The 12,758-nt window shown below is 43.0% G+C and overlaps 1 protein-coding gene and 1 pseudogene across 2 annotated transcripts in view; both read left to right on the plus strand.

Annotated features, from left to right (window-relative positions):
* Positions 1-1,811: 1,811 nt before the first annotated feature.
* LOC308433658 (large ribosomal subunit protein uL24-like) lies at positions 1,812-2,266 on the plus strand (annotated as a pseudogene). The gene has a single exon. The product of its transcript is annotated as a large ribosomal subunit protein uL24-like (transcript).
* Positions 2,267-6,417: 4,151 nt separating this feature from the next.
* Positions 6,418-12,758, plus strand: part of ARL15 (ARF like GTPase 15) — a 353,902-nt gene continuing 347,561 nt past the window's right edge. Inside the window, exon 1 of the mRNA XM_080933659.1 lies at positions 6,418-6,532. Within this exon, the coding sequence (XP_080789785.1) occupies positions 6,485-6,532 (48 nt within the window). The 5' untranslated portion in view covers positions 6,418-6,484. The remainder of the gene's footprint in view (positions 6,533-12,758) is intronic.

A 12,758-nucleotide genomic window follows, 5' to 3' on the forward strand; every position in this document is an offset into this window, starting at 1 on the left:
TTCCCGGAGTGTTATAGCATACAGGCTGGGGGAAGTTAGTTGAGGCTCGCTCTATCCACATGGCTATGTGGAAGCCATCATCCATGTTGCCTTAAAAGTTTCTAGTGAATCTGTTTTGGGTCATCTATACTTCTGCTGGTGACCCCTGCTGAAGACTGAACTAGGCCTAGTACATGCTTGCCCAGTAGTCTATTATCAAACTACATATCTGGCCCATTTATACTTTTGTATTTTGAGACAGGATCTTGTTGAGTTGACAAGCCTTGTATGTCCTCTGTATCTATCATAAGCTGGTCTGGTACTGTTGATCCTCCTCCTTTGGTCTATAAAGAGGTCAGTGCAGGTTTGTGGCACAGAGTCTAATTTCAGGCTGCTTTGACTCAAGTACTAGCTTGGATTAGTGCTTTGATACATGTAAACATGCAAAGGTGAGACCAGAATCATCTCTACAGTTAAGAACCTGTACTTTTCTGGTTTTGTAGGTATTTATAAACTTAGTTACCCCAGATTCCATGCAGTTACCTTTCTTTGCATAAAATTAGCATGGTAGACAAAGGCATGACCTTCAGATACACTTGGTCTTGTATTAGTTTGTTTCTCTGTTGCTGTGATAAAACACTGAGCAAAAACAACCTTTGCCACAAAGGGTTTATTTAGCTTATACTTCCAGATGACACTCCATCATTGAGGTAAGTCAAGGCAGGAGCACCAAAGGAACTGAAGCTGAGACTCTGGAGCAGAGAAACTTACTGGCTTACTCTACCTGCTTGCTCTTCATGGATCACTCAGCTTTTTAAATTATATATTTTATTTTTTGAAATTAAAAGTTAATTGCATCATTTTCCCTCTTCCTTTTTTCTTCCATCACCCTTCCATATAAGACCCCCTGCTGTCAGATTTATGGCCTTTATGATTTTGTTGTTACACAAATGGGCATGTGAATACACACACAGATATGTGATATATATTATGTCATATCCATATATGTGTGTGATATTCCTAAATAACTTATGGAGCTTGCTTTCTTATACAACCCAGGATCACCTGCCTAGGTGTGGCATTGCTCACAATAGGCTGGGCTCATCAATCATCAATAAAGCGTCCAGACATCATTAATCAAAGGCCAGTATGATGGATGTATTTTCTATTTGAAGTTCTTTCCTTCCAGGTGACCCTATCTTGTGTCAAGTTGACAAAAACCAAACCAAACCAAAACAAGCACAGGCCTTAATTTCTAAAACCTATGATGTTGCCTTATATGGCAAAAGCAACTTGGAAGATGTGATTAAATTTTTTTTGGCAGGAGGAAATTATCTTTATCCTCGAGCCTAAATATAATGCCTTTGTAGACCACAGGAGATTAGATTATAAAAGAATAGGTGACAATGTGACCACAAAGGCAAAGACAGGAGAGGTGATACGGCCAGAAATAAGGAGATGCTGGCATTCTCAGAAGCTGAAAAAAAAAAAAAAAAGCCATGCCTAGCAACTTTCTCAGTTCTATGCTAAACCTCTGAGCTCAGGATGCTTTCCCATGCTTCTTAACATGATCCTTTTACAATAGTCACACAAGAAGTAGATCTTCTTGCCTTTACATTGAGTTTGTCAACCAATGAGAGGGCATTAGGGCACCTACTCTCTCTAGCCTGTCTATTGTATAAGTAGGGCAGGACTGGAGAGTGGGCACACCAATCAGTGACAGCAACAGCTCAGAGGAAATGATCTTTCTTCTTGACATTTGCAGGCAAGAGGCACCCCTCGGTGTAGATCTCTTTTCTTTTGCAGCCACCACTTGATCACGAGCTGCCAAGATGAAGTTCAATTCCTTTGTGACTTCTGACCAAAGCAAGAACTGCAAATGGCATCTCAATGCACTTTCTCACATTCAGAGGAAGATCATGTCTTCCCTCTTTCCAAAGAACTGAGACAGAAGTATAATGTTCGGTCTATGCCCATCCGAAAGGATGATGAAGTTCAAGTTGTTCGAGGACACTACAGAGGCCAAGTGTACAGGAAGAAATGCGCCATCTACATTGAACGAGTCCAGCGAGAGAAAGCTAATGGCACAACTGTGCATGTGGGTATCCACCCCATCAAGTCTGTCACTTGATGGACAGACCGAAAGAAGATCCTGGAGGGGAAAGCCAAGTCCGGACAAGTAGGAAAGGAGAAGGGCAAACACAAGGAAGAAACGATCGAGAAGATAAGATGCAGGAGTAGAGACGTCTCCTACATGGCTTTCATTAAAGACTGCTTAAGTAGTTAAAAAAAAAAAAAAAAAAAAAGAGTAACCCCTGTCACTAGCTGATTATAATTAGCTAGACATCACTTAAGTAAGCATCCAATGGTAAGCAGGTACACATCACTCTAGGATCACCGCTCTCCTATTCATAACCTGTCTGTTCATGAGTTTCCCAGCAAGATGGCTCTTTAGGGAAAAGAATTCCCATCTTCTCCAACCAGCTAGCTTATTGTAATGAAGCTCTTTAATTACCGTGTTTTCCACAGAGTAAGCAGAGTGACTCTTCTGCGTGGAAGCAGCAGGAGAAAGAGTTGTGTGTAGTTTTATAAGCAAAGGCTCACAGAGAATCGGTTAACATAGTACATGTATAAAAGAGAACTTTATGTAGCCATTAAACATTAATGGGGCATTTCCTCATCCAGTGAAGTTCAGAGTTACTATGCATGATGACTAACTACTAAAGACAATTTTCATCCCTAAGTTATTTATTTATTTAATTTTATGACAGTTCTGCAACTTTATTCGACATTAAACAGGTTAGCTCTCATCCACATTGACTGTCTATAGATATTTGAATGTGGTAATAGGCATATATGTTAGCAGTGTGCAGAGCTTGCTTGATGAATCCTCATCTTCGTTATGTTTTCTGGACACACGTACTCGGATGTGATTCAGAACATTCCTTACTCTCTTGACCCAGGCGCTTTATTGAGCTTGGTGTCAATGTGCACATCTGAAGTCCACATCTCCTTTATGACAAATGTCCAGCTTTCTTTGATGCCTGAGAAGCACACTTCTTGAAGTCCACTCCATGGATGCACTTGTGAACGTTGATGGTGGATTCTCGGGTCACCACCTTGTTGATGGCAGAACAGCTCTTCTCCTCGCCACCGGTCTTGGCCGGAGCCATTCTGCCAGGCTCAAGTTGGAAAGGATGGGCGCAGAGGATTGTGGGAAGGAAAGCCCATTGTGGTACAACTTCCCTAAGTTACATTTTGAACAAATGAACAACAAAAGAGTAGATGGAAGTAGCCATTACTGGTTTTCTGGATGGTAGAATTTGGAAAACCAAGTTGTAAAAAGACATTTGTTTGTGTTGCTTCAGTGTGACACTTTAACAACAGCAACCAACAAAATTTCCTCTGAAAGGCTCACTGGCAGGTTTTATGGGATCGTAGAGTATGGACGGACAGTCAAAAGAACTTCTTGCTTTCAACAAGCAGCAGCAAAGCCCTGGGTCCTCACATCCCGTACAGCAATGCAATTGCCTCAGAAGTTTGTAAGTTTGTACCTGTTTTTGTTTTTAATGCACCTGGAAGAGACTCATTGTTTTGTTTCTAACTGAAAGAAGGCAGGGCTAAATGAGATCATGCCTTATTGAGGACTGAAGCCTGTTAATTGGCTCATAGCAGGATGAGTTGAATAAATGCATCCCAAATCTCTTCAAGATGTGACTAAGGACCTTGCTACCGACTGCACCAGGGACAACCACTGCTGGCAGTGCCTTGGGCTGAAACCATCACAGTGTTTGGCATTTACCCTCTATCCAGTGGGAATATTCGATTCTATTACCGTCTCGGAAGACACCTAATTGGAAAACAAAGCTCCATAAGGGGTTCTGCTGGAGCTTCTTCTTTTTTTCTTTTCCCAAAATGCAAAATATGATTTTAGAAATACATTAGACTGAGCCTGTTTTTATATTATTTCATTTCACAGTCATAATACAGATGCAAATGATTCAGATGAAGGTAATATGATGATGCTGTCTTCAGAGTTTTCCCTGCCTCTGCTTTGGGTCCATTTACTGATTTTTGATTCCTAGAGGCAGTAAAGCCTATTATTTAGCCTAATGATGTTTTCCTAAATTTAGCCGTTAAAGAGAATGCAAGAAGCCAAGTGCTCCCACCTGGTTGTTTTCCGAATTTGGGATATACCGAATCATGAAGAGAAAGAAATCAAAAATAAGGAAAAACAAAATATTGCTTGACAGAGTTACCTTTGCTAGATCCTTGAAAGGCTTTTAATTTTTGCAGTTTCAACCAGATGTGACAAAGACCAAGTTAATGGAAGTCTTTCAGTTTCAGAATCCAGCTCGGCAATCTTTTCTAAACTTACATGTGCTTGAGTTCACAAATGGCAAGAAAAATAAATGGATCTATTGGCTTAATGCAACTGAGCCTCGCTAGCCCTGGAGTAAAACAAAACATAACAAAACAAACAAAAACCAAAATAATTCATTTCTATAAGTTATTACTTAAACACATATACCTTGAAAATTATTTCAATAAAGGCCAGCCCTATACACGTGTATGTGTACAATCAAAGTCCTCCAATTATCCTGAAAACCCTCTTTTCTCATTTTTGTGTCTGAGGAAACAGGTTCAGAGATTAGATAGTGCATCTAGTCTTGCAGCTCATGACCCTGGAGCAGAAGGGGCTACGAACCTTACCTTGATTATGTATATATTTAGGGTGAATTCTATGGTTTTCTATAATGAACTATACATCTTTAATAACAACTATTTTCACTGCCCTGGAGGTAAACTTGCAATATTTGTTACCTGAAAACTCACACAAAAAAGTATGTGTGTGTGTGTGTGTGTGTGTGTGTGTAGATGCAGTGGAAGAGGGGAACGTTCAGTCACCTCTGCCTTCAAGGATAGCAATGTTTGGCAGGAAATAACAGAATAGAATTTTTGCAGCTTGGTCTCCCAAATTCTCTCATTCAGAATACTCCTTTGACATGTGACATCTGAGCAAAGAATATGAGTTCACTGTAAACTTCACTGTATTATAAAACTTCATAAATGTTTAACAGCTGTATAAAGTTTTACTGTGTAAGTGTGCCATGTTAACAAATCACGAGGTTCTTCTTTTTTTTTTTTTCTCCAGTTCCCCCCCCCCCCCCAGACAAGGTTTCTCTGTGTAGCCCTGCTGTTCTGGAACTTATCCAGGTGGTCTTAGCTCAAGCATCTATGTCTCTTTGCTGGGGTCAAAAGCACCATCACAATGTTCTATTATAAACATTGCGGCAAATGTTCACTCATAACGCTGTCCAGAGCTCGCATCCTAAGTATTTCTAGAAATGGAATCACTGGTACAAAAGACATGGCACACTTTTAATATTTATTTTTGACGTGGGTTATATTTTATTTCTCTTCATATCCAACTCCAAATGGAATGCTTATCTTGTCTCGTCTTTGCCTTGACTACGTATATGCTCTCTCTAGCCTGAATCTTGGAGGGGAAGAAAAAAAATACAGACCCGACTATTATCTTTACCTCTTGTTTGACTCCATCTTCACTCAATTCCAAGTTTTTTTTGTTTTGTTTTGTTTTTTTTTTTTTAACTAGGAAACACACAAGTCTCAAATGCATCTGCTCTTAGATCCTAAGATCCACAAACAGTATTACTGGGGTCCTTTAGAGGTCTTTCACAATTCCACTGCTCATTTTATTTAGGGACATTGGATCATGGTCAGTGTAACTGGACTTTTAAGCATGCAAATATCAGATGGGTGTCTCCTTCCCTGTTTGGGGTGATCAATTTACTTGTGACTTTCCCCAAGGTTGCTTAGGGTTCTAAGAGTCTCTAGGTTCCTAGCCTGGGCTGCACTGGTGCTGAGCGGCAATAAGGTCAAGTTCAAGTTATTTGACATAGCAGACACCCTGGAGGGTCAATGCGGTCCCTGGTAGTGCACAGCTTGCCTGCTATAAAGGTGTCTGCCCTGCTAACCCGCAGGTCCAGGGTGTCTCAAGGCCACAGGAAGCCGCTAGGAGCAGAGAAAGTAAGTTTTCAATGACTACTCTGCCTCCCACAGCCCCGGGCTGGTTTCTTATGAAGAGGTGGGCGGGGATACCGCTGCTCTTCAGCTTCAGGCTGGGAGCTTTACCCGGTTCCCAGCGGACGGGAGGCTGAGGGATCCGGGGAAGCTCCGACGTGCGTTTCCGCCCGCCCCTCCCCCAGCACACAGGAACAGGCACTCTCCCTGGTCCCGCGCTTCTCTGCTGCCCTCCACCGGGGGACTGCCTTTTATAGGCACTCCAGCCAATGAGCGCGCTCCTTTTCCTCTGCCCGCCCTCCCGGCCAATCGCCGCTCCCCTGGTGTAATCTTCGGCTCCTCGGCTGCTCTCGGCGATTTTCGCTGTTGCTGGCTTTTTCAGGAGCTGCTCGCTCGCAGCCCAAGACACTGCTTTTTTTTTTCCGGGTTCCGAGCCATTCCGGATGCTTTAGGCTGCCGGATGTCTGATCTCCGGATAACTGAGGCGTTTCTGTACATGGATTATCTGGTAGGTGCGGGGCACGGGCGGCGTGTCGCCTCTCGGATCTCGAGGTGGCCCATGGCCCCCTGCCTGGAGCAGCAGCCTCTCTGCTTTCTTTCTTTGGGATGGGATGCCTTGGGTGGCTTTCTCCAGGGGCTGGCTCCGAGGGGCGGCGTCTGGGGGGAGAGGCTGGGCTGACAGGTAAAGGCGCTGTGGGGACCGGCGGGACTGCAGGAGATGGGGCCACGCTCCGCGCGCCTCTCCGCGCTCCCGGAGCAAGACTTTCTTTCCGGGGAAGCTGGAGTTTTCCGCTCTCCCCTTACCAGAACTCCAGGTGCTATTAAAGAGCCATAAGCAGAATGGCTCGCTAAGTGCCCGGCAGGTCCGGTCATTTGGTTGTTATTAGATCTCTAAAGGAATGACCCGGGTCGTGGCGGGATTTTAAAAACACATTACCAGAAAGTAGACTGGACTAAACCACATTGCAACCCGGCCTGAGCAGGATTGGGCAGGGACTGGCATTGCCCCACGGCTCTGGTTGTGGTGCACGCCGCTTTTGTGTGTGGTGTATACGGTTTGGCAACCGGTTTTAGATCTGCCCTGTGCTGGAGAGTTTAGGTGGAAAAAAGTTTTTTAGCACAGCGCAGGAACGGAACACTTAGACGTGTATCTAGAATTGTGCAAACCTCGTGTTTTCTTCCAGAAACTGTATTTCCACAGAGCTGCCTGTTTGTGGTCAAGCAGATCCTCTTTGACATGAACTGTGTTCGATCCTAAACAATTACTGTGTTGATGGTGTTAGAATAAACCGCCGTTGTCCTGCAGAACTGAAGTAGTTGCTTAGAAGCCTTGGCTCTCCTGTCATCCTGTAGGACACATGGTTTTCCACTGCAGATTGGCCTGGCAGAGATTTGCCAGTGCCTTCTAGGAATTTCACTTAAGGCTGTACGGAGAAAGACTGAATATTTTCCAGACCAAGAACGAGAGGGCTGCGTTGTAATGTTACCTGTGTATGAGGGTTTATTTAGATATATGTAGGATCCAGCAAGGAAGGAGACCAGCTATTGCGCGACCTTGAGAACGGAGCCGAAATCAAAGAATCTAAGTTGAAATTTGGTTTTGCTGTTTATGTATTTATGGCAGTAAGTCATAGATTTGTCATAAAGGGGTGTTGCCACCGCATCAGGTTAAGTGGGTTTGAGAACATTCTTTTAAGTACATTGTAGGCTGGTGATTTTCAAATATGTCCAGAAGGCTATTTTGAAAGTTGAATGATTAATTGATTTGTAGTTTATCCCATACTGTGCTATGGCTCTGTCTTGTAATCTGCCCCACAAAAGGCCAGTTTGCTGAGAAAAATTACCAAATAAGAAGAAAGTGTAGCTGCCTCCAAGGTACCAGGCCCACTGAAAGAACTGAGGGAAAACAGCATTACAGATTGCTCAGGTTACCTTCCACCTAGAAATGGGTTCAGAATGGGTAGACAAATTTTTGTAGGCCTCAGGTTACACTGGGGAGTTTATGTCACAGTCACTGGGTTCTGGGCTTGACTTTGACTTGGCCTGTCTGTTTTACCTGTTTTGCTCCAGTGCCTTGTTTGGCTTTTGTATAAAATTCATTGTCTTGTCACTTTCAGTATGCTTTCAAAAATTCCTAAGTGCAGTGAAAGTAACTGCCCCATAAAAGTCATTGTTCATACTGGGGGGTGGGGGTGGGGGTGGGGAGGAAACAAAGTGTTAAAGGAGACAGGTCAGGTTTTATGAGTGTGTTAGGTATCCCTGTGAAAACACTGAAGATCAAGGACCTCCGCATAAAATTAGGGACACTGAAACTAGTAGAAGAGAAAGTGGGGAAGAGCCTCAAACAGATGGGTACAGGGGAAATTTTCCTCAACAGAACACCAATGGCTTATGTTCTAAGATCATGAATTGACAAATGGGACCTCATGAAATTGCAAAGCTTCTCTAAGGCAGAAGACACTGTCAAAAGGACAAAACGGTAACCAACAGATTGGGAAAAGATCTTTACCAATCCTACACTTGATAGAGGGCTAATATTCCATATATACAAAGAACTCAAGAAGTTAGACTCCAGAGAATCAAATAATCCTATTAAAAAATGGGAGACAGAGCTAAACAAACAATTTCTCAACCAAAGGATACCAAATGGCTGAGAAGCACCTACAGAAATGTTTAACATCCTTAGTCATCAGGGAAATGAAAATCAAAACAACCCTGAGATTCTACCGCACACCAGTCAGAATGGCTAAGATTAAAAAACTCAGGTGACAGCAGATGCTGGTGAGTATGTGGAGAAAGAGAAACACTCCTCCATTGTTGGTGGGATTGCAAGCTGGTACAACCACTCTGGAAATTGGTCTGGCAGTTCCTCAGAAGATTGGATATAGTACTACTTGAGGACCCAGCTATAACACTCCTGGGCATATACCAAAAGATGTTCCAACATATAATAAGGACACATGCTCCACTATGTTCATAGCAGCCTTATTTATAATAGCCAGAAGCTGGAAAGAATCCAGATGTCCTTCAACAGAGGAATGGATACAAAAAATGTGGTACATTTACACAATGGAGTACTACTCAGCTATTAAAAACAATGACTTCCTGAAACTCTTAGGCAAATGGATAGAACTAGACAATATCATCCTGAGTGAGGAAACCCAGTTACAAAAGAACAAACATGGTATGCACTCACTGATAAGTGGATAATAGCCCAAAAGCTTGGAATATCCAAGATACAATTTACAGACTGTATGAAGCTCAAGAAGAAGGAAGACCAAAATGTGGATGCTTCAGTCAATTTTTTAGAAGGGGGAACAAAATACTCATGGGAGGTAGAGGGTGGGAGGGACTTGGGAGGAAGAGAGGAAAGGGAGGGGAAAAGGTGGGGCAGGATCAGGTATGGGAGGAGACAGGGATGCTGTATGGAGGGTCAGGAATTTGAACAGAGGTGTGTAATAGTGTGGGATGGAGAACTGGGGGTAGCCACCAGCAAGTCCCAGATGCCAGGAAAGCAAGAGGCTCCCAGAACCCAACAGGGATAGGATTAGCTGAAATGCCCAACAAAGGGGAGGGAGAACCTGTAGAGACCATATCCAGAGGTTAGGCAAGGCTCCCGGGCTGGGGGATGGGCCACCCATTCTTCTCAAAATTTTAACCCAGAATTGCTCCTGACTAAAGGAAATACAGGGACAAAGAGTGGAACAGAGACTGAAGGAAAAGCTATCCAGAGACTGCCTCACCTGGGAATCCATCCCATATGAAGCCACCAAACCTAGTCACTATTGCTGATGCCAAGAAGTGCTTGCTGACGGGAGCCTAATATGGATGTCTCCTGAGAGGCTCTGCTACAGCCTTGCTGATACAGATGAGGATGCTTGCAGCTAATCTGACTGAGCACAGGTACCCCAATGGAGGAGTTAGAGAAAGGACTGAAGGAGCTGAAGGGGTTTGCAACCCCATAGGAAGAACAAAAATATCAACCAACCAGAACCTCCCCAGAGCTCACAGGGACTAAACCACCAACCAAAGAGTGCACATGGAGTGACCCATGGCTCCAGCTGCATATGTAGCAGAGGATGGCCTTGTCTGGCATCAATAGGAGAGAAGCTCTTGGTCCTGTGAAGGCTCAGTTCCCCACTGTAAGGGAATGCCAGGGTGGTGAGGTGGGAGTGGGTGGGTGGGACGGGGAGCATCCTCATAGAAGCAGGGGGAGGAGGAATGGGAGAGGGAGCAACCGGGAAAGTGGATAGCATTTGAAATGTAAATACATAAAATATTCAATCAAAAAAGAAAGGAAAAAGAAAAGAAAACACCGAAGAAAGTCCTTCAGTACTAGAAGGACCAGAGAGAAAACAAAACAAAGTCCTGCCTTCCTGAGGTGGCTCTATTGTGCTGTTTTGCTGGTCCACTCTCAGGGAAAACTGAGCTACCTCACTGTTTTGCTCATGCACAATCTTTGGGTGGTGTCTGTTTAAAATCCCATTTCTGGAAAATACAGGATCGATTTCTTTGATTGTGCCAGGCATTCTTTTACTTCCTTTTATGTTCCTGTGTTCCTTTACTTCCCTTCCAAGAGGTGAAAAATGTTTCTTTCATTCCAAGGCTTTGCTTGGTGGACTAGAGTGCCCTGTCCACACTCCTGTCAGGAGTAAAGTATGTTGTTTGTCTTTCTCTTTACACAGCGCTCTGCATTTTTGTTGTATGTTGGAAAGAAAAGCTGTGCGTGGAGGTGTTACTCATTGTTGTTTATTTGGGTGTCATCACTTGTTTTGTTTGGAGGAGAGTCCAAGGAAGGCAAAAAGAGGTGTGTGTGTGTGTGTGTGTGTGTGTGTGTGTGTGTGTGTGTGTGTGTGTGTGTGCTATTTTTAAACAACTTCTGATAGGATTGAAATGGTAAGACAGATGAAGGAAGCTCTCTGATCTTAGAAATTGCAATTAATTTCTTGAATGGTCTTAGAGGTGACAGCTAAGGTGAAGGCCCTGTCTTAATATTTAAGATGGGAGTTTTATTAATCTTGGTTCAGGGAAAGAGGGATACCTTGCAAATCCTAAATGATTACATGTTACACCAGGTACTGTGCCTGGCTTGGTGCCTGGCGTGGAGTTAGGTTTTGGGATTACATGTTGATGAGTGAATGTGAGACGGGAGAGGTAACTCTGTTCTCTGGCTTCTAAGCTGAGACCAGATAGTATCTGTTTGGATTAGGTATTTTGCTTTTTGGAATGCAGGATGTATCTTTTACACTTAGGATGATCAAGATAGAATTTGTTTAGCAATTTAAACATAAAAGTCTTATCTTTTCTAGATAATGCGGGTGTCATCGGAGGAGGTCATATCTCTTTCCCTTTTCTCTTAAGCAAGTTTATAAGTCATGTGGTAACCAGACAGGTATTTGGTTCCGGATTTAGCTGTCACTGACGGCATACTCCTCTCCTTCAGATGGGTTAAGACAATGTTCATAGCTTTATAAAGAGAAAGAACAAGATATAACTTAAAATGAGGGACGGATACTGTATTAGGATTCTTGAGAGTCACAAAACTCATGAAATGAATCTCTATAGAAAAAGGGAATTTATTGCAATGACTTACGGACCGCAGCCCAACTGATCCAACAATAGGCAGCTGTGAATGGGAAGTCCATGAATGTAGTTCTTGCTCAGCCCCACAAGGCTGAGACTCAGCTGGTCTGAGTATGCTGGAATCCTGAAGAGGTAGGTTCCAATGCCAGGGAAGGAATGGATGTGCAAGCAAGATGAGGGCAAGCAGGGAAAGAAGACCTTTCTTCTTCCATGTCCTGATGAACTTCCAGCAGAAAGTGTGGTCCAGATTAAAGATATGTCTTTACATTAGGATTGTATCTTCCCACCTCAGAAGTCCAGGCTAGAAGTGGATTTATATACTTGAAACCAAATAGAAAATCTCTCACAGGTGTGTCCTCCATTTCTGGATTGTAGTGAATTCCAGATATAGTTGAGTTGACAACCAAGACCGGCCTTCACAGATCCATTATGAATTTCTATTCGTGGAGGCCAGACAGGTCAGCTTCTATATTTCTTTTAGTTCGAAGTGTTTTTGCCTTGTATGTAAATCTGTGTGGGTCTCACCCATTTGTACCACTAACACGGCAACAATAAAGTTAATTATTTTCCATATAATACCAGGGATGATTAAAAGAGACAGTGGGGGTAAACTTCCTTATGAACGTTAAATTGGTTTTTTTTTTTTTTTTTTTTTTTTCTTTTCTTAGTTTTTGAGACACTGTTTCTCTGTGCAGCTCTTGCTGTCCTGGAACTCACTTTGTAGTCCATGCTGGCCTCGAACTCAGAGAGCTGCCTCCTCTGCCTCCTGAGTGGTGGGTAAAAGACATGTGCCACCACCTCTGGATGTATACATTGGTTCTCAGATTAAAAACATTAACACATTATGATTATGTTGATGACACTGGATTCTGTATTTCCTGTGGAATCACTGTTATTTAATGGTAAGGATTGGGTTGCATTTTAAAATAGTCCTGATATTTTGAAATATCGGGAGGGTGTTTAGCAAGCAAGAAGTGGTAAGACTTTTGAGGGTCCTTTATTACCTCTAAAGAGTAAAACTACTTTTTTATTGTTGTTTTCTTTAAAAGTTTAAAATGATATGTATGAATGTTTGCCTGCATGTATGCCTGTGCACCATATGTGTACAGTGTCTGCAGAGGCCAGAAGAGGGCATCAGGTCCCCTGGATCT

Source organism: Micromys minutus (assembly GCF_963924665.1).
Source record: "Micromys minutus genome assembly, chromosome: 20".
Classification (NCBI taxonomy): domain Eukaryota; kingdom Metazoa; phylum Chordata; class Mammalia; order Rodentia; family Muridae; genus Micromys; species Micromys minutus.